Here is a 17,551-nt window from a genome sequence, read left to right as displayed (position 1 = left end):
CGAAAAAGATTTTTTAGTAAAAAGAAGGTTCCTGCTTTTATTATTTACGAAGTGGATGTTTTTAAACTTGAAATAACTCTGGATTTACAGGGGGAAATCGATATTTTAAAAGTTTGATTTAAAAAAAAATGTTTTCTCGAATTAGGGTTCGAAATTTATTATCGAAAAAGATTTTTTAGTAAAAAGAAGGTTCCTGCTTTTGTTATTTACGAAGTGGATGTTTTTAAACTTGAAATAACTCTGGATTTACAGGGGGAAATCGATATTTTAAAAGTTTGAGTTAAAAAAAAATGTTTTCTCGAATTGGGGTTCGAAATTTATTATCGAAAAAGATTTTTTAGTAAAAAGAAGGTTCCTGCTTTTGTTATTTACGAAGTGGATGTTTTTAAACTTGAAATAACTCTGGATTTACAGGGGGAAATCGATATTTTAAAAGTTTGAGTTAAAAAAAAATGTTTTCTCGAATTGGGGTTCGAAATTTATTATCGAAAAAGATTTTTTAGTAAAAAGAAGGTTCCTGCTTTTGTTATTTACGAAGTGGATGTTTATAAACTTGAAAAAACTTAGGATTTACAGGGGGAAATCGATATTTTAAAAGTTTGATTTAAAAAAAAATGTTTTCTCGAATTGGGGTTCGAAATTTATTATCGAAAAAGATTTTTTAGTAAAAAGAAGGTTCCTGCTTTTATTATTTACGAAGTGGATGTTTTTAAACTTGAAATAACTCTGGATTTACAGGGGGAAATCGATATTTTAAAAGTTTGAGTTAAAAAAAAATGTTTTCTCGAATTGGGGTTCGAAATTTATTATCGAAAAAGATTTTTTAGTAAAAAGAAGGTTCCTGCTTTTGTTATTTACGAAGTGGATGTTTATAAACTTGAAAAAACTTAGGATTTACAGGGGGAAATCGATATTTTAAAAGTTTGATTTAAAAAAAAATGTTTTCTCGAATTGGGGTTCGAAATTTATTATCGAAAAAGATTTTTTAGTAAAAAGAAGGTTCCTGCTTTTGTTATTTACGAAGTGGATGTTTATAAACTTGAAAAAACTTAGGATTTACAGGGGGAAATCGATATTTTAAAAGTTTGATTTAAAAAAAAATGTTTTCTCGAATTGGGGTTCGAAATTTATTATCGAAAAAGATTTTTTAGTAAAAAGAAGGTTCCTGCTTTTGTTATTTACGAAGTGGATGTTTATAAACTTGAAAAAACTTAGGATTTACAGGGGGAAATCGATATTTTAAAAGTTTGAGTTAAAAAAAAATGTTTTCTCGAATTGGGGTTCGAAATTTATTATCGAAAAAGATTTTTTAGTAAAAAGAAGGTTCCTGCTTTTGTTATTTACGAAGTGGATGTTTTTAAACTTGAAATAACTCTGGATTTACAGGGGGAAATCGATATTTTAAAAGTTTGAGTTAAAAAAAAATGTTTTCTCGAATTGGGGTTCGAAATTTATTATCGAAAAAGATTTTTTAGTAAAAAGAAGGTTCCTGCTTTTGTTATTTACGAAGTGGATGTTTATAAACTTGAAATAACTCTGGATTTACAGGGGGAAATCGATATTTTAAAAGTTTGAGTTAAAAAAAAATGTTTTCTCGAATTGGGGTTCGAAATTTATTATCGAAAAAGATTTTTTAGTAAAAAGAAGGTTCCTGCTTTTGTTATTTACGAAGTGGATGTTTTTAAACTTGAAATAACTCTGGATTTACAGGGGGAAATCGATATTTTAAAAGTTTGATTTAAAAAAAAATGTTTTCTCGAATTGGGGTTCGAAATTTATTATCGAAAAAGATTTTTTAGTAAAAAGAAGGTTCCTGCTTTTGTTATTTACGAAGTGGATGTTTTTAAACTTGAAATAACTCTGGATTTACAGGGGGAAATCGATATTTTAAAAGTTTGATTTAAAAAAAAATGTTTTCTCGAATTGGGGTTCGAAATTTATTATCGAAAAAGATTTTTTAGTAAAAAGAAGGTTCCTGCTTTTGTTATTTACGAAGTGGATGTTTTTAAACTTGAAATAACTCTGGATTTACAGGGGGAAATCGATATTTTAAAAGTTTGATTTAAAAAAAAATGTTTTCTCGAATTGGGGTTCGAAATTTATTATCGAAAAAGATTTTTTAGTAAAAAGAAGGTTCCTGCTTTTGTTATTTACGAAGTGGATGTTTATAAACTTGAAAAAACTTAGGATTTACAGGGGGAAATCGATATTTTAAAAGTTTGATTTAAAAAAAAATGTTTTCTCGAATTGGGGTTCGAAATTTATTATCGAAAAAGATTTTTTAGTAAAAAGAAGGTTCCTGCTTTTGTTATTTACGAAGTGGATGTTTATAAACTTGAAAAAACTTAGGATTTACAGGGGGAAATCGATATTTTAAAAGTTTGATTTAAAAAAAAATGTTTTCTCGAATTGGGGTTCGAAATTTATTATCGAAAAAGATTTTTTAGTAAAAAGAAGATTCCTACTTTTGTTATTTACGAAGTGGATGTTTTTAAACTTGAAATAACTCTGGATTTACAGGGGGAAATCGATATTTTAAAAGTTTGATTTAAAAAAAAATGTTTTCTCGAATTGGGGTTCGAAATTTATTATCGAAAAAGATTTTTTAGTAAAAAGAAGGTTCCTGCTTTTGTTATTTACGAAGTGGATGTTTTTAAACTTGAAATAACTCTGGATTTACAGGGGGAAATCGATATTTTAAAAGTTTGAGTTAAAAAAAAATGTTTTCTCGAATTGGGGTTCGAAATTTATTATCGAAAAAGATTTTTTAGTAAAAAGAAGGTTCCTGCTTTTGTTATTTACGAAGTGGATGTTTATAAACTTGAAAAAACTTAGGATTTACAGGGGGAAATCGATATTTTAAAAGTTTGATTTAAAAAAAAATGTTTTCTCGAATTGGGGTTCGAAATTTATTATCGAAAAAGATTTTTTAGTAAAAAGAAGATTCCTACTTTTGTTATTTACGAAGTGGATGTTTTTAAACTTGAAATAACTCTGGATTTACAGGGGGAAATCGATATTTTAAAAGTTTGATTTAAAAAAAAATGTTTTCTCGAATTGGGGTTCGAAATTTATTATCGAAAAAGATTTTTTAGTAAAAAGAAGGTTCCTGCTTTTGTTATTTACGAAGTGGATGTTTTTAAACTTGAAATAACTCTGGATTTACAGGGGGAAATCGATATTTTAAAAGTTTGAGTTAAAAAAAAATGTTTTCTCGAATTGGGGTTCGAAATTTATTATCGAAAAAGATTTTTTAGTAAAAAGTAGGTTCCTGCTTTTGTTATTTACGAAGTGGATGTTTATAAACTTGAAAAAACTTAGGATTTACAGGGGGAAATCGATATTTTAAAAGTTTGATTTAAAAAAAAATGTTTTCTCGAATTGGGGTTCGAAATTTATTATCGAAAAAGATTTTTTAGTAAAAAGAAGGTTCCTGCTTTTATTATTTACGAAGTGGATGTTTATAAACTTGAAATAACTCTGGATTTACAGGGGGAAATCGATATTTTAAAAGTTTGATTTAAAAAAAAAATGTTTTCTCGAATTGGGGTTCGAAATTTATTATCGAAAAAGATTTTTTAGTAAAAAGAAGGTTCCTGCTTTTGTTATTTACGAAGTGGATGTTTTTAAACTTGAAATAACTCTGGATTTACAGGGAGAAATCGATATTTTAAAAGTTTGATTTAAAAAAAAATGTTTTCTCGAATTAGGGTTCGAAATTTATTATCGAAAAAGATTTTTTAGTAAAAAGAAGGTTCCTGCTTTTGTTATTTACGAAGTGGATGTTTTTAAACTTGAAATAACTCTGGATTTACAGGGGGAAATCGATATTTTAAAAGTTTGATTTAAAAAAAAATGTTTTCTCGAATTGGGGTTCGAAATTTATTATCGAAAAAGATTTTTTAGTAAAAAGAAGATTCCTACTTTTGTTATTTACGAAGTGGATGTTTTTAAACTTGAAATAACTCTGGATTTACAGGGGGAAATCGATATTTTAAAAGTTTGATTTAAAAAAAAATGTTTTCTCGAATTGGGGTTCGAAATTTATTATCGAAAAAGATTTTTTAGTAAAAAGAAGGTTCCTGCTTTTGTTATTTACGAAGTGGATGTTTATAAACTTGAAAAAACTTAGGATTTACAGGGGGAAATCGATATTTTAAAAGTTTGATTTAAAAAAAAATGTTTTCTCGAATTGGGGTTCGAAATTTATTATCGAAAAAGATTTTTTAGTAAAAAGAAGGTTCCTGCTTTTGTTATTTACGAAGTGGATGTTTTTAAACTTGAAATAACTCTGGATTTACAGGGGGAAATCGATATTTTAAAAGTTTGATTTAAAAAAAAATGTTTTCTCGAATTGGGGTTCGAAATTTATTATCGAAAAAGATTTTTTAGTAAAAAGAAGGTTCCTGCTTTTGTTATTTACGAAGTGGATGTTTATAAACTTGAAAAAACTTAGGATTTACAGGGGGAAATCGATATTTTAAAAGTTTGATTTAAAAAAAAATGTTTTCTCGAATTGGGGTTCGAAATTTATTATCGAAAAAGATTTTTTAGTAAAAAGAAGGTTCCTGCTTTTGTTATTTACGAAGTGGATGTTTATAAACTTGAAAAAACTTAGGATTTACAGGGGGAAATCGATATTTTAAAAGTTTGATTTAAAAAAAAATGTTTCTCGAATTGGGGTTCGAAATTTAATATCGAAAAAGGTTTTTCAATAAAAAGAAGATTCCTACTTTTGTTATTTACGGAGTGGATGTTTTTAAACATCAAAAAGTTCTGGTTTTACAGGGGGAAATCGATATTTTAAATAAAATCTTCGAAAAAACGTTTCCTCCAACGGACACTCAAAATTTTACAACTTTTTTCGAAGGAAACAAAAAAATGCAAGTATCAAAAAGTTACAAAAATCGAAATTTGCAAAAGTAGCTCGCTTTTACAATGATTTAAAACAGATTAAAGCGAATTTCAACATCATACTTCAAAAAAAAATTACGAAACAGTTTACAATCGAGATTTTCCTCAAACAAAAAACAAATTTCCGATTCACATGACCGCCACCCTCCACCTGTTACCCTTACAACCCCTCCAATCTCCAAATTCTAACGCGGCAACTTTATAACAAAAAACACCCTCCACCAACTTATTTCACGTACTCGAACCCTCCACCCTCTTCGCTCATAACCTTCTCCAAGTTTTCCAACAGTCCAAGTTCAACGTTAAACGTTTTTCTCGCACCAAAATCGACGATTTTTCGGTATCAGTCATTTTTTCGGCATTTTCATCACAGTTAGATACACCAGCACGCGAAACTATACACCAACCACCGAAATTTAGTTGTAAATTCCCAACAATTAATACTTACGGCGTAGTTTAGACCGGTGAGATCGGCGTCGCCGTTTTGCAGCCATTCGTAAAACTCCATGGCGTTATCCGTGGGATCGCCCTCGCCGTACGTCGCCAAACAGAACACAGCGAGAGAATTCGGTATGTTTTTGAGGTTAACCAACTCTTCCTGCAAGTAAAAACGAATTGTCTAATTGTGCGGGCCGAGCCGAATCATAACGAAACTAACCATATCGCATTCCTCCGGGTCGGCGACCATGCCTTTCATCCGGTACCTGACGCCTTCCTTGGCTAGACGTCCGGCGAATTCTTCCCCGGTGCCGGTTTGGCTGCCGTAGAAAACCACCAAACTTCTACCGGAAGATTGCAATTTTTTGATAAAAGAATTTTCTGTCGACGATTGTAAACTCATAGAAGTCGGTCTGTAAAAATTTCATCGTGTATTTTCGTCGCCGAATATATATATTTTAATATATCACTCACTGTATAGAATACGAACGTCCGTTCGACATCGTTTTCGTCTTTTTGTGCTTATTAAGAAGATACCAGGTGATGCCGCCGATTATTAAAGTTAGAAGGACGATGTCGAACGTGCCGAAAAGATTTTCCGACACCTCCGGTATCTGTTCGGCACCTAGATCGGCATCTACGTCGTTCATTTTGATCTGAAATCGTCATTTTAATACACAAACTCTTTTATTTCTAAAAAATCACTTCAATTTCAAACGACCCTCGTATTTATTTTAGATTCATCCATACACATATATACCAGACTCGTTATTTAATACCCAGCCCTCGTATATAACTAACTTAATTACAAACCCTCGTATATAACTAACTTAATGACAAACCCTCGTATATAACTAACTTCATGACAAATCCTCGTATATAACTAACTTCATTACAAACCCTCGTATATAACTAACTTAATGACAAACCCTCGTATATAACTAACTTCATGACAAATCCTCGTATATAACTAACTTCATTACAAACCCTCGTATATAACTAACTTCATTACAAACCCTCGTATATAACTAACTTAATGACAAACCCTCGTATATAACTAACTTAATGACAAACCCTCGTATATAACTAACTTCATGACAAACCCTCGTATATAACTAACTTAATGACAAACCCTCGTATATAACTAACTTAATGACAAATCCTCGTATATAACTAACTTAATGACAAACCCTCGTATATAACTAACTTCATGACAAATCCTCGTATATAACTAACTTCATTACAAACCCTCGTATATAACTAACTTCATTACAAACCCTCGTATATAACTAACTTCATGACAAATCCTCGTATATGACTAACTTAATGACAAACCCTCGTATATAATTAACTTAATGACAAACCCTCGTATATAACTAACTTAATGACAAACCCTCGTATATAACTAACTTAATGACTAACCCTCGTATATAACTAACTTAATGACAAACCCTCGTATATAACTAACTTAATAACAAACCCTCGTACTTTTAAATTAGTAAATTATTTTGAATACAAATAATGTCTTATCTTATTTTTCTTTTTTTTAGTAAATCTGGCAACAATGGAGTTCCCAGAACATCTGAATAACATTGTATTGCATTAAAGTAAAACCTAACCTTGAAATTACAACAACGATATTTTTTTTGTAAAAGTAGAAGTTTTAATAATATATAATCGACTTGGCAACTATGAGTATAATTTGTAATTACGTCGTTCATTTTGATTTGAAATCGTCATTTTAATACACAAACTCTTTTATTTGAAATTGAAAAAATTATAATTCGGAATTTTCCTTTTAAAACGTGTTTATTTTCTAAAAAATCACTTCAATATCAAACGACCCTCGTATTTCTTTTAGATTCATCCATATACATATATACCAGACTCGTTATTTAATACCCAGCCCTCGTATATAACTAACTTAATTACAAACCCTCGTATATAACTAACTTCATGACAAATCCTCGTATATGACTAACTTAATGACAAACCCTCGTATATAATTAACTTAATGACAAACCCTCGTATATAACTAACTTAATGACAAACCCTCGTATATAACTAACTTAATGACTAACCCTCGTATATAACTAACTTAATGACAAACCCTCGTATATAACTAACTTAATAACAAACCCTCGTACTTTTAAATTAGTAAATTATTTTGAATACAAATAATGTCTTATCTTATTTTTCTTTTTTTTAGTAAATCTGGCAACAATGGAGTTCCCAGAACATCTGAATAACATTGTATTGCATTAAAGTAAAACCTAACCTTGAAATTACAACAACGATATTTTTTTTGTAAAAGTAGAAGTTTTAATAATATATAATCGACTTGGCAACTATGAGTATAATTTGTAATTACGTCGTTCATTTTGATTTGAAATCGTCATTTTAATACACAAACTCTTTTATTTGAAATTGAAAAAATTATAATTCGGAATTTTCCTTTTAAAACGTGTTTATTTTCTAAAAAATCACTTCAATATCAAACGACCCTCGTATTTCTTTTAGATTCATCCATATACATATATACCAGACTCGTTATTTAATACCCAGCCCTCGTATATAACTAACTTAATTACAAACCCTCGTATATAACTAACTTAATGACAAAACCCACGTATTTTTAAATTAGTAAATTATTTTGAATACAAATAATGTCTTATCTTATTTTTCTTTTTTTTTAGTAAATCTGGCAACAGTGGAGTTCCCAGATCATCTAAATAATATTGTATTGCATTAAAGTAAAACCTAACCTTGAAATTACAACAACGATATTTTTTTTGTAAAAGTAGAAGTTTTAATAATATATAATCGACTTGGCAACTATGAGTATAATTTGTAATTACGTCGTTCATTTTGATTTGAAATCGTCATTTTAATACACAAACTCTTTTATTTCTAAAAAATCACTTCAATTTCAAACGACCCTCGTATTTATTTTAGATTCATCCATACACATATATACCAGACTCGTTATTTAATACCCAGCCCTCGTATATAACTAACTTAATTACAAACCCTCGTATATAACTAACTTAATGACAAACCCTCGTATATAACTAACTTCATGACAAATCCTCGTATATAACTAACTTCATTACAAACCCTCGTATATAACTAACTTAATGACAAACCCTCGTATATAACTAACTTCATGACAAATCCTCGTATATAACTAACTTCATTACAAACCCTCGTATATAACTAACTTCATTACAAACCCTCGTATATAACTAACTTAATGACAAACCCTCGTATATAACTAACTTAATGACAAACCCTCGTATATAACTAACTTCATGACAAACCCTCGTATATAACTAACTTAATGACAAACCCTCGTATATAACTAACTTAATGACAAATCCTCGTATATAACTAACTTAATGACAAACCCTCGTATATAACTAACTTCATGACAAATCCTCGTATATAACTAACTTCATTACAAACCCTCGTATATAACTAACTTCATTACAAACCCTCGTATATAACTAACTTAATGACAAACCCTCGTATATAACTAACTTAATGACAAACCCTCGTATATAACTAACTTCATGACAAACCCTCGTATATAACTAACTTAATGACAAACCCTCGTATATAACTAACTTAATGACAAACCCTCGTATATAACTAACTTCATGACAAATCCTCGTATATGACTAACTTAATGACAAACCCTCGTATATAATTAACTTAATGACAAACCCTCGTATATAACTAACTTAATGACAAACCCTCGTATATAACTAACTTAATGACTAACCCTCGTATATAACTAACTTAATGACAAACCCTCGTATATAACTAACTTAATAACAAACCCTCGTACTTTTAAATTAGTAAATTATTTTGAATACAAATAATGTCTTATCTTATTTTTCTTTTTTTTAGTAAATCTGGCAACAATGGAGTTCCCAGAACATCTGAATAACATTGTATTGCATTAAAGTAAAACCTAACCTTGAAATTACAACAACGATATTTTTTTTGTAAAAGTAGAAGTTTTAATAATATATAATCGACTTGGCAACTATGAGTATAATTTGTAATTACGTCGTTCATTTTGATTTGAAATCGTCATTTTAATACACAAACTCTTTTATTTGAAATTGAAAAAATTATAATTCGGAATTTTCCTTTTAAAACGTGTTTATTTTCTAAAAAATCACTTCAATATCAAACGACCCTCGTATTTCTTTTAGATTCATCCATATACATATATACCAGACTCGTTATTTAATACCCAGCCCTCGTATATAACTAACTTAATTACAAACCCTCGTATATAACTAACTTAATGACAAAACCCACGTATTTTTAAATTAGTAAATTATTTTGAATACAAATAATGTCTTATCTTATTTTTCTTTTTTTTTAGTAAATCTGGCAACAGTGGAGTTCCCAGATCATCTAAATAATATTGTATTGCATTAAAGTAAAACCTAACCTTGAAATTACAACAACGATATTTTTTTTGTAAAAGTAGAAGTTTTAATAATATATAATCGACTTGGCAACTATGAGTATAATTTGTAATTACGTCGTTCATTTTGATTTGAAATCGTCATTTTAATACACAAACTCTTTTATTTGAAATTGAAAGAATTATAATTTGGAGTTTTCCTTTTAAAACGTGTTTATTTTCTAAAAAATCACTTTAATATCAAAAGACCCTCGTATTTATTTTAGATTCATCCATATACATATATACCAGACTCGTTATTTAATACCCAGCCCTCGTATATAACTAACTTAATTACAAACCCTCGTATTTTTAAATTAGTAAATTATTTTGAATACAAATAATGTCTTATATTATTTTCCTTTTTTTTTTTAGTAAATCTGGCAACAATGGAGTTCCCAGAACATCTGAATAACATTGTATTGCATTAAAGTAAAACCTAACCTTGAAATTACAACAACCATATTTTTTTTGTAAAAGTAGAAGTTTTAATAATATATAATCGATTTGTCAACTATGAGTATAATTTATAATTATAAAAAAAACTTAATTATCAAAATACTCTTATATTACCGTTACGTGTATTATACAGACACTAAACTGATTTAAATTATTTCAAAGTTTTAAATACGAAAAATAACAGACGTAGTCGACATTCAAACCTAACCTTCAATAACAATATTTAAATTCATAAGAGGGACGGAGTATATTTTAATACTATTATGTTATAGTCTAGTCGAGAAATTTTTGAATACGTCGCAAAGCTACAAGGAAAAATATTTTAATAATAAAATAATTTAAGTATTAACGTGTATAATGTGTTGTATACTTGAAAGGTTTCTTAAGAATTTGTAATATATTAGTGCCCTCTTACGGTTTCGAATTAATATGACACATAGATGATGTATGAATATATTTATTTTAAATATTCAAGAGTAGTTATAATTTAGAATAGAAATTATTTTTGACCTATTTGAACTTCACAGTACGTACTTTCATTATAATTTGTAATTTGATTCTGTTATTGTGAAAAAACATTCGAATTATGCCGCGTCATTTTTTTATACCTACGTGCCAATTTGCAGACAGTCGGAAGCGGCGTTGCCAAGTGCTTTTGACGAAATTATGACGCAGTGTCAATAATATTTATTGAAAATAATGTTAACATATCAATTTGGAGAAAAAGTACATATGGAGGAATAAAAAAAAATTTTTGAAAAAAAAAATTTCACTTCGTAAAACATATTTTTCTTAATATTAAATTAAGAAATTGATTAAAAATTACTAAAAGATTCAAGTGTTAATAATTCATGTTTTATAAGAAACGGTAAGTTTTTTGGCAACACTGGTCAGAAGTAATGAATTCACAAATTAGAGGTTAAGTTACGTCAAAATTTTTATACAATTTGTTTTTAATAAAATAAAAGTTGTTTTTAAGATGATGTAATAATAAATTAGCTTTTTTTAAATCATGTTTTTTAAATAACAGGTTTCTATATAATTATTTTCAAAAATAACTCTTAAAATAAAATACCAGTTTCAGTTACGTTTTCTATAGACTAAGGATTGTAGTTGAGAAGAAAATAAAAACAATTGGGGGTTGTTATTGTATTATCGTACTACAAAATATAAATGAAATATGGAAATAGTTTTAAGGGTTGTTCAAACACAAACAACCTTTTCTTTATCAGAACATATCGATAAGATAATGTCACAAAATTAATTTACCAACATCGAAATAATATCAAACTCACCAAAACAACGAAACTAATCCAAATTACCGAAAAACTTTCCATTGTAATTATCACAGTTGAATCAAAATTAGAAAAAAAAAAAACAAAAAACGACGTAAATTTTACCAGAAATGTCACTAACACGTGATACCTTCTTATTATTAGACACGAGCGATTGTGAACGTGCCTTAAACTAAAGTGAGCTGTTAATTAGCGCGCTTTATTATAAATATTAGTGACGTAACGTATCGGACAACATACATAAACAGTGTTGCCGTTACGCAACAAGTTTACAAGATATACTTATTTTTTTTTTATAAGAATCTATGTAACATATTTATTATAGAAGAAATACTATTAATGAAAAGTTTAAAACAGTTTGTGTGATGTTGTTTCGTAATATTTTCTATCGGCTATTCGTACATATTTATAATAAGAAGACAATGTAAATGAGTACTTATGACGATGTTAAATCAAATTCGTTTACGTTTATCATTGATTATTTATCATAAACTGTTTAAAATCTACATACAATATTGTATTATTTGCATAGTATCTGACCAAATGAACGTTTTAAAAAAATCACCATATTTCCTGTAAACCAAAAGATCTGACAACAATGAAAAAATCAAACATACAAGACGAAAATTGATACTATTATAAATTAAGCAAAGTAAAACCCGCTTTATTTCTCAGAAACTATAAAACCGTGTAGTCGATCTTTATTGAAAACCATAACGAGACAGTAGTCGAGTTCAGTGCCACAGAACAACTTGCAATAGCAAAAAATGTACGTAATGCAGACCTACCTTGACATTCTTATATTTATTATTTCGTTCTAGTGAAAATATTTCTTAACCGACAACACCGCATCATTCATCGTCGATGTTGGAGAAACGCGACGAAGATAACGTAATATGTCTGCTATGTATTGGATAAAGAGAAGTAGTTTGTGTTATCGATCGGAAATTTTAAATCTGAATATAAGAAATACTCTTTATCAATAAGAATTTCGTTATCAGCGTTTGCAATTGAGTTTTTGAGTTATTTTTTTTTCTTAAGCGGTGGGGGAAAAACTAGGATAGTAGTATTGGTGTTGAAATTTGCGATTTGTATTTTAATTCTACTGGACTAAAATTGCTAACCAAAAGCTATCGATGACTGGACTATAGGTTTGAATATATAAATTTTACATTACATTTTTTAACTCAAATTATATGTCGTTGTTTAGTTTTTATTTTAGATCAAGACAAAAAATGAAGTTTTCTATTTAAAAAAAAACTGAACTATAACTTTTAAGCATAAATAAAAGAGATTCAAGGTCGTTTAAATTATAATAATACACAGTCAAACAGTAAAATTGGTGGCTGATAGACTATGATTAAAAAAATCGTAATTTTACATAACATATCACAATATTCAAACACGTACAATTCTAGTTATAATTCAAAGTTCAACAAAATAGATAAGACGCAATTGTATTTAATAAAAAGCGAATCGTCCTAAATTATTTTAATATATAAATAAAATAACTGTATTATATTACAAAACATTTACGAAAGAAAATGTTAACCTCAAAATATTAATACCTATAACCATCGAAATATGTTTTATATACGAACAAATGACTTACGTTTCTTTGTTATTTTACACAAAACTTACACAAACAACTGAAATAGGTAATTCACTTTTTAAATTAAAAAACACGATCACGAATCGTGCTTCATCAAGTTGGTTAAAACCCTTTACTTCCAACTTTAGATCCACAATTGCCAGTACGTCAGAAATTGTAGATGATATGCTGAATCGCTACAAGGTTGTCAGATTTTGTATTCAAATTACCGAGCGTTCGATGTAATTACAAATTCGATAATAAAATCGGGTATATACGAGGGATATGCGATAATGATAAAAAATGCTAATTCGAAAGTTATATTTATTTAGAAAAAAATAATTCTAATTAAAACATTTGTTTGCACTACATTTTTCGGAGTTTGTTTTCTTGATTTGTAGATCTGTTAATGAAAATTGGTTAGATTATAATATATGTATGTATAAAGAGAAAAATATACCGACCGATTAAATTGTTTCCTATTTTATTGGTTTGTTTCGAAGCAAATTCCATTTCGATCGACTCTATAAACATCAAAGCTGCGATTCTTCTGAATAAACTATCAACATTTGTTCCAATTTTTGATGAAATAGACCAGTATTCACCATTCAGTTTAGTTGCCATTTTTATAGCACAAATTTCCATATTTTTATAAGCATAATTTTTCTATAATAATAAATATATATTCTATCTATAAATATCCTTAAATTCACTTACTATCAAATCCTTTTTAGTGCCTACTATGAATAAAAAAGGAAATTTTGAAGGAAACGTTTGTGAGGCTTCTTTAAACCATGTCTGACAATTGTATAAACTTTCAGGATTCGTTAAATCGAATACAATTATAACAGCTGGAAATTATAATTAAATATATATCTTTCGTGATAATTTATGTCTCTTTCGATTGAAAATCAGTTTTTACATGTTTTTTTAAACTGATTTTCTTTCAAAACAGACCTGAAATCACAAAAAATAATCACGAAAAACTTTGAAAACAGTTTATTAAGTGAAAATTTGAAGAAAATTGAATATATATCAAATTAAGCGGTGAGGATAGGCAACACATTATACGTATACGTGTAAAAGTGGTTGCGTGATATCTATATTGAAAAAATGTGTTGAAATATTTCGCATTATTAGTTTAAATTAAACAATTTTCTGGTATATTACGAAAGTAAAGTATAATAAATATAAAAAATAATGAAATATTTTAATAGAAGGCTGGAGGTAACAATAACAGTGATAGAACTCACCGTGTGCGCCTCTGTAATACGATTGAGCTATAGATTTAAATCTTTCTTGACCAGCAGTATCCCAACTGAAATAATTTTTTTTTTCAATTAATTATAATGCATTCACAATTCTGAAGAATTCTAGTTTATGGTGTATATATTACATTATAACTCACATCTGTAATGAGAATGGTATGTTCAAAATTTTGAAATTTTCAACTTCGAAGTCAACTCCAATAGTTGCTTTATAATTTGAATCAAACATTTTTCGACAAAATCTGAAAGAAAAATGATTTTAGTAAAAGAATTGTTCGTTTAATAAAAAAAGTAATATTCGTAGACACTACTCTATAGATAACTTTAAATACAAAAGTGTTATACTGGTTGCATAGCGCTTACGTGATTCTACGAAATAAAAAGTAGATAATTAATGGTTAAAAAACATTAAAAAATCAATGAAAATAATGAAATTGATTTGTACCTGTTCACGAGACACGTTTTTCCAACAGCTACATCTCCAAGAACTATCACTTTACTAACTTTTGTATAAGTAGAAGTATAATTTTCTAACAATGTTATAAATTTGTCACTAAATCTTTGACAAACATAAGGAGAACAATTTGTTAAAAAGGGACCTGGACAATTATTTATAATACGATCTTCATTATAACAATCAACAATAGACATTTTTAAAACTTTCAAATAAGTTTTGTTTGTATTGTACGAACACTAAAGTTGTTTATTCAAATTAGGTTGAATAACCAATAATAATCGGTTGTTAACGACAACTCTAGTCATTAATGTTGTTGATATATTGTATATTTAAGCTTTCAATGATAATTATTATAATTTTTGTTTCGATTTTCCTTGTCCTAATTTGATTATTTTCCATACGATTCATATTCACCGCCAAATTTTGAAGTAAATGTCATTTCCGTCGATCTGTCAATCTGTTTAGGTTACTTAAATTAACTTCCTTTTAGTGAATGTCTCCGTAACATGGCACCTACGAAGCCAAAGTCTGCGGATAAATCCGGTAAGAACACTTTGTTGATTGTTTATTTATAATATTTAGAATAAAATAATAATTTATAGATCTAATACTTTATTTTTTAATGGTATATACAGTTTTAAGTGTTTAGTTTTTATCATTAAAGTTCGATATTTTTTGGCCACGCGGTGATATCCACATGTTACTTTTTATTAAATGGAAATATCAGTTTTATCAATTTAATCGTTTCTATTCAATTTTTGATTAATATTTAATACGTTTTAATTATTATTAGTTCTATTGATATAGTTATATAGGTTATGTTAACAATTTTAAATTTTGATTTTAGCTGCGAAGAAAGAAGAGAAAAAGAAGCCAGCGGCAGCACAAGCGAGTGGTTCTACTGCTTCGACAAGTTCTAAAACCCCCGCACCAGCTCCAAAAGCCGCGGCAAAAGCGACAGAAAAGAAACCAAAAGCACCAACGACAAAAACACCCGCCGCTGCTCCCAAAACTCCTGCTACTGCATCGAAAACTTCCACTGGGAAAGGTGCAACGGCACCCAGCGCTCCGAAAGCTAAACCCGCAGCTGGTAAAGTTGGAAAGACCGCGGGTAAAGGTGCCGCGAAACCAGCAGCAAAAGCAGGAGCTAAGAAACCAACGGTCGGTAAACCCGCTGCTGCTAAACCCAAAGCTCCAGTTAAAGCTAAAGCCGCAACTTTGCTTAGTAAACCTAAGAAGAATGTTCCTGTTAAGCAACAGAAGGGTTTAGCAAAGAAACCTGCTGCCGGTGCTGCGCAAGTTTCTAAAGCTTTAAAAATACAGAAAAAGGTAAGTAAGATAATTAATTATTAATAAAATAGTGTTTTTGACGATAGTTTTTCTGTAAATTTGTGTTTTTTATGTGATTTACAACTTTTTTTTACTTTATTAATCATTTGTAAACTTTGTTTACCCCTCGTAAGTCATTTTTTCGAGGTTTTTTGTAAGTTACTCATTTTTGGCTCCCTATTTGAAATTATTGAGTAAATTTGATAGTTTTTGTTGCCCTTAAGGCACGATACAAGTGTACTATTAACGATAATGTTGATTAAAGTGAAATAGTATTTTAAATAATTGCAATTGTGGAATAACCAATTGGATTCTGCTTGTTTATTAATAATTATGTAATTTTGGGCACCAGATATACAGTATTTAATTTTTTTTTGAAATATATTAAGTATGGTATTCGTATGGTGCGAAATAAATGAATCTCTTATTTGCAACCCGCCCTTACGAACTACTAAGGGTGTTACTAGTGGAGATCGACATTTTAATTTAAAAATTGTGATTAAAAACGTCAAAAGAATATAAACAATTACATATTTAGATAATACAGAGTGTATGTAACTATGCGGTTTACGATGATGTTAAAACACATTAATTTAGCGTTTTCGAGATCGTAGAATCCATTTATCGAAATCTCAGATGAGGGAAATTAGTACTTCCGGTTTTATGTATAAAAAGTCGACTTCCTGTTCGTATTTTTGAATGGATAAATGGATTCCTAACATACAAAACCGAAAATATTTTGAATATATCGAACTGTTTTTGATTATATTTCAAATATTTTATGGTGAATCAGATTTTATTATTAAAATTTAATATTATTCAGGTAATCAAAGGTCCTAATGGCACCCATTCTAGAAAAATCCGTACTTCTGTTCATTTTCGCCGCCCCAAAACTCTGAGACCGCCGAGAACCCCCAAATATCCCAGGAAGAGTGTACCCCATAGATCCCGTATGGACGCTTACAATATCATCAAATACCCTTTGACCACCGAAGCTGCGATGAAGAAAATCGAAGATAACAACACTTTGGTATTTTTAGTTCACACTAGGGCGAACAAACATCATATTAAGGCCGCCGTTAAGAAGTTGTACGACATCAATGTGGCGAAAGTGAACAGTTTAATTAGGCCAGATGGTAAAAAGAAGGCGTACGTTCGATTGGCTAGAGATTACGATGCCCTAGATGTTGCCAACAAGATTGGCATCATATAAATGAGAACTCGACTTGTTTTATTTTTTATTTCGACGAAAGGAGTTGAGAATAAAGTTTTTTAAGGTTTCTGAGTTGTTTTATTTGAAATCCAAGCTTTTATTTT

The 17,551-nt window shown here is 28.9% G+C and overlaps 3 protein-coding genes across 4 annotated transcripts in view; 1 reads left to right on the top strand and 2 right to left on the bottom strand.

Annotated features, from left to right (window-relative positions):
• Nucleotides 1-13,359, bottom strand: part of LOC130445560 (NADPH--cytochrome P450 reductase) — a 35,885-nt gene extending 22,526 nt beyond the window's left edge. The window contains exons 1-4 of one of the 2 annotated variants that reach the window (XM_056781259.1): nucleotides 13,202-13,359; nucleotides 5,827-6,008; nucleotides 5,573-5,765; nucleotides 5,363-5,512 (exon numbers count right to left, since the gene is read on the bottom strand). In XM_056781259.1, coding sequence (XP_056637237.1) covers nucleotides 5,363-5,512; nucleotides 5,573-5,765; nucleotides 5,827-6,002 — 519 coding nt within the window. In that variant the 5' untranslated portion in view covers nucleotides 6,003-6,008; nucleotides 13,202-13,359. Of the gene's footprint in view, nucleotides 1-5,362; nucleotides 5,513-5,572; nucleotides 5,766-5,826; nucleotides 6,009-11,589; nucleotides 11,926-13,201 lie in introns of those variants that run through there. The other variant, XM_056781258.1, reaches the window with a different exon arrangement.
• A 134-nt stretch (nucleotides 13,360-13,493) lies between these two features.
• On the bottom strand, nucleotides 13,494-15,099 carry LOC130445092 (ras-related protein Rab-34-like). Its single transcript, XM_056780592.1, has 6 exons — nucleotides 14,894-15,099; nucleotides 14,589-14,690; nucleotides 14,434-14,498; nucleotides 13,898-14,031; nucleotides 13,645-13,846; nucleotides 13,494-13,583 (listed from the first exon to the last, which is right to left on the bottom strand). Exons 1-6 carry the CDS (start codon nucleotides 15,097-15,099, stop codon nucleotides 13,525-13,527), a joined length of 768 nt encoding a protein of 255 aa, XP_056636570.1. The 3' UTR covers nucleotides 13,494-13,524.
• Nucleotides 15,100-15,356: 257 nt separating this feature from the next.
• On the top strand, nucleotides 15,357-17,514 carry LOC130445559 (60S ribosomal protein L23a). The gene is made up of 3 exons (XM_056781257.1): nucleotides 15,357-15,448; nucleotides 15,753-16,234; nucleotides 17,058-17,514. Exons 1-3 carry the CDS (start codon nucleotides 15,412-15,414, stop codon nucleotides 17,445-17,447), a joined length of 909 nt encoding a protein of 302 aa, XP_056637235.1. The 5' UTR covers nucleotides 15,357-15,411; the 3' UTR covers nucleotides 17,448-17,514.
• The last annotated feature ends 37 nt before the right edge of the window (nucleotides 17,515-17,551 follow it).

Source organism: Diorhabda sublineata, chromosome 6 (assembly GCF_026230105.1).
Source record: "Diorhabda sublineata isolate icDioSubl1.1 chromosome 6, icDioSubl1.1, whole genome shotgun sequence".
In the NCBI taxonomy this organism is placed as follows: domain Eukaryota; kingdom Metazoa; phylum Arthropoda; class Insecta; order Coleoptera; family Chrysomelidae; genus Diorhabda; species Diorhabda sublineata.
The sequence above is the reverse complement of the archived record's forward strand: the minus strand, read 5'-3'. Positions and strand labels throughout refer to the sequence as shown.

What these genes read in the sequence shown, in the direction of transcription:
- LOC130445092 (XM_056780592.1), bottom strand. Translation starts at nt 15,099, where the DNA reads ATGTCTATTGTTGATTGTTATAATGAAGATCGTATTATAAATAATTGT. An exon ending in ATACCATTCTCATTACAGAT is followed by an intron (nt 14,499 to 14,588) that starts GTGAGTTATAAT and finishes AAATTATTTCAG; the next exon opens with TTGGGATACTGCTGGTCAAG. An exon ending in GTATTACAGAGGCGCACACG is followed by an intron (nt 14,032 to 14,433) that starts GTGAGTTCTATC and finishes TATAATTTCCAG; the next exon opens with CTGTTATAATTGTATTCGAT.
- LOC130445559 (XM_056781257.1), top strand. Translation starts at nt 15,412, where the DNA reads ATGGCACCTACGAAGCCAAAGTCTGCGGATAAATCCG. An exon ending in AAAGTCTGCGGATAAATCCG is followed by an intron (nt 15,449 to 15,752) that starts GTAAGAACACTT and finishes TTTTGATTTTAG; the next exon opens with CTGCGAAGAAAGAAGAGAAA. An exon ending in CTTTAAAAATACAGAAAAAG is followed by an intron (nt 16,235 to 17,057) that starts GTAAGTAAGATA and finishes AATATTATTCAG; the next exon opens with GTAATCAAAGGTCCTAATGG.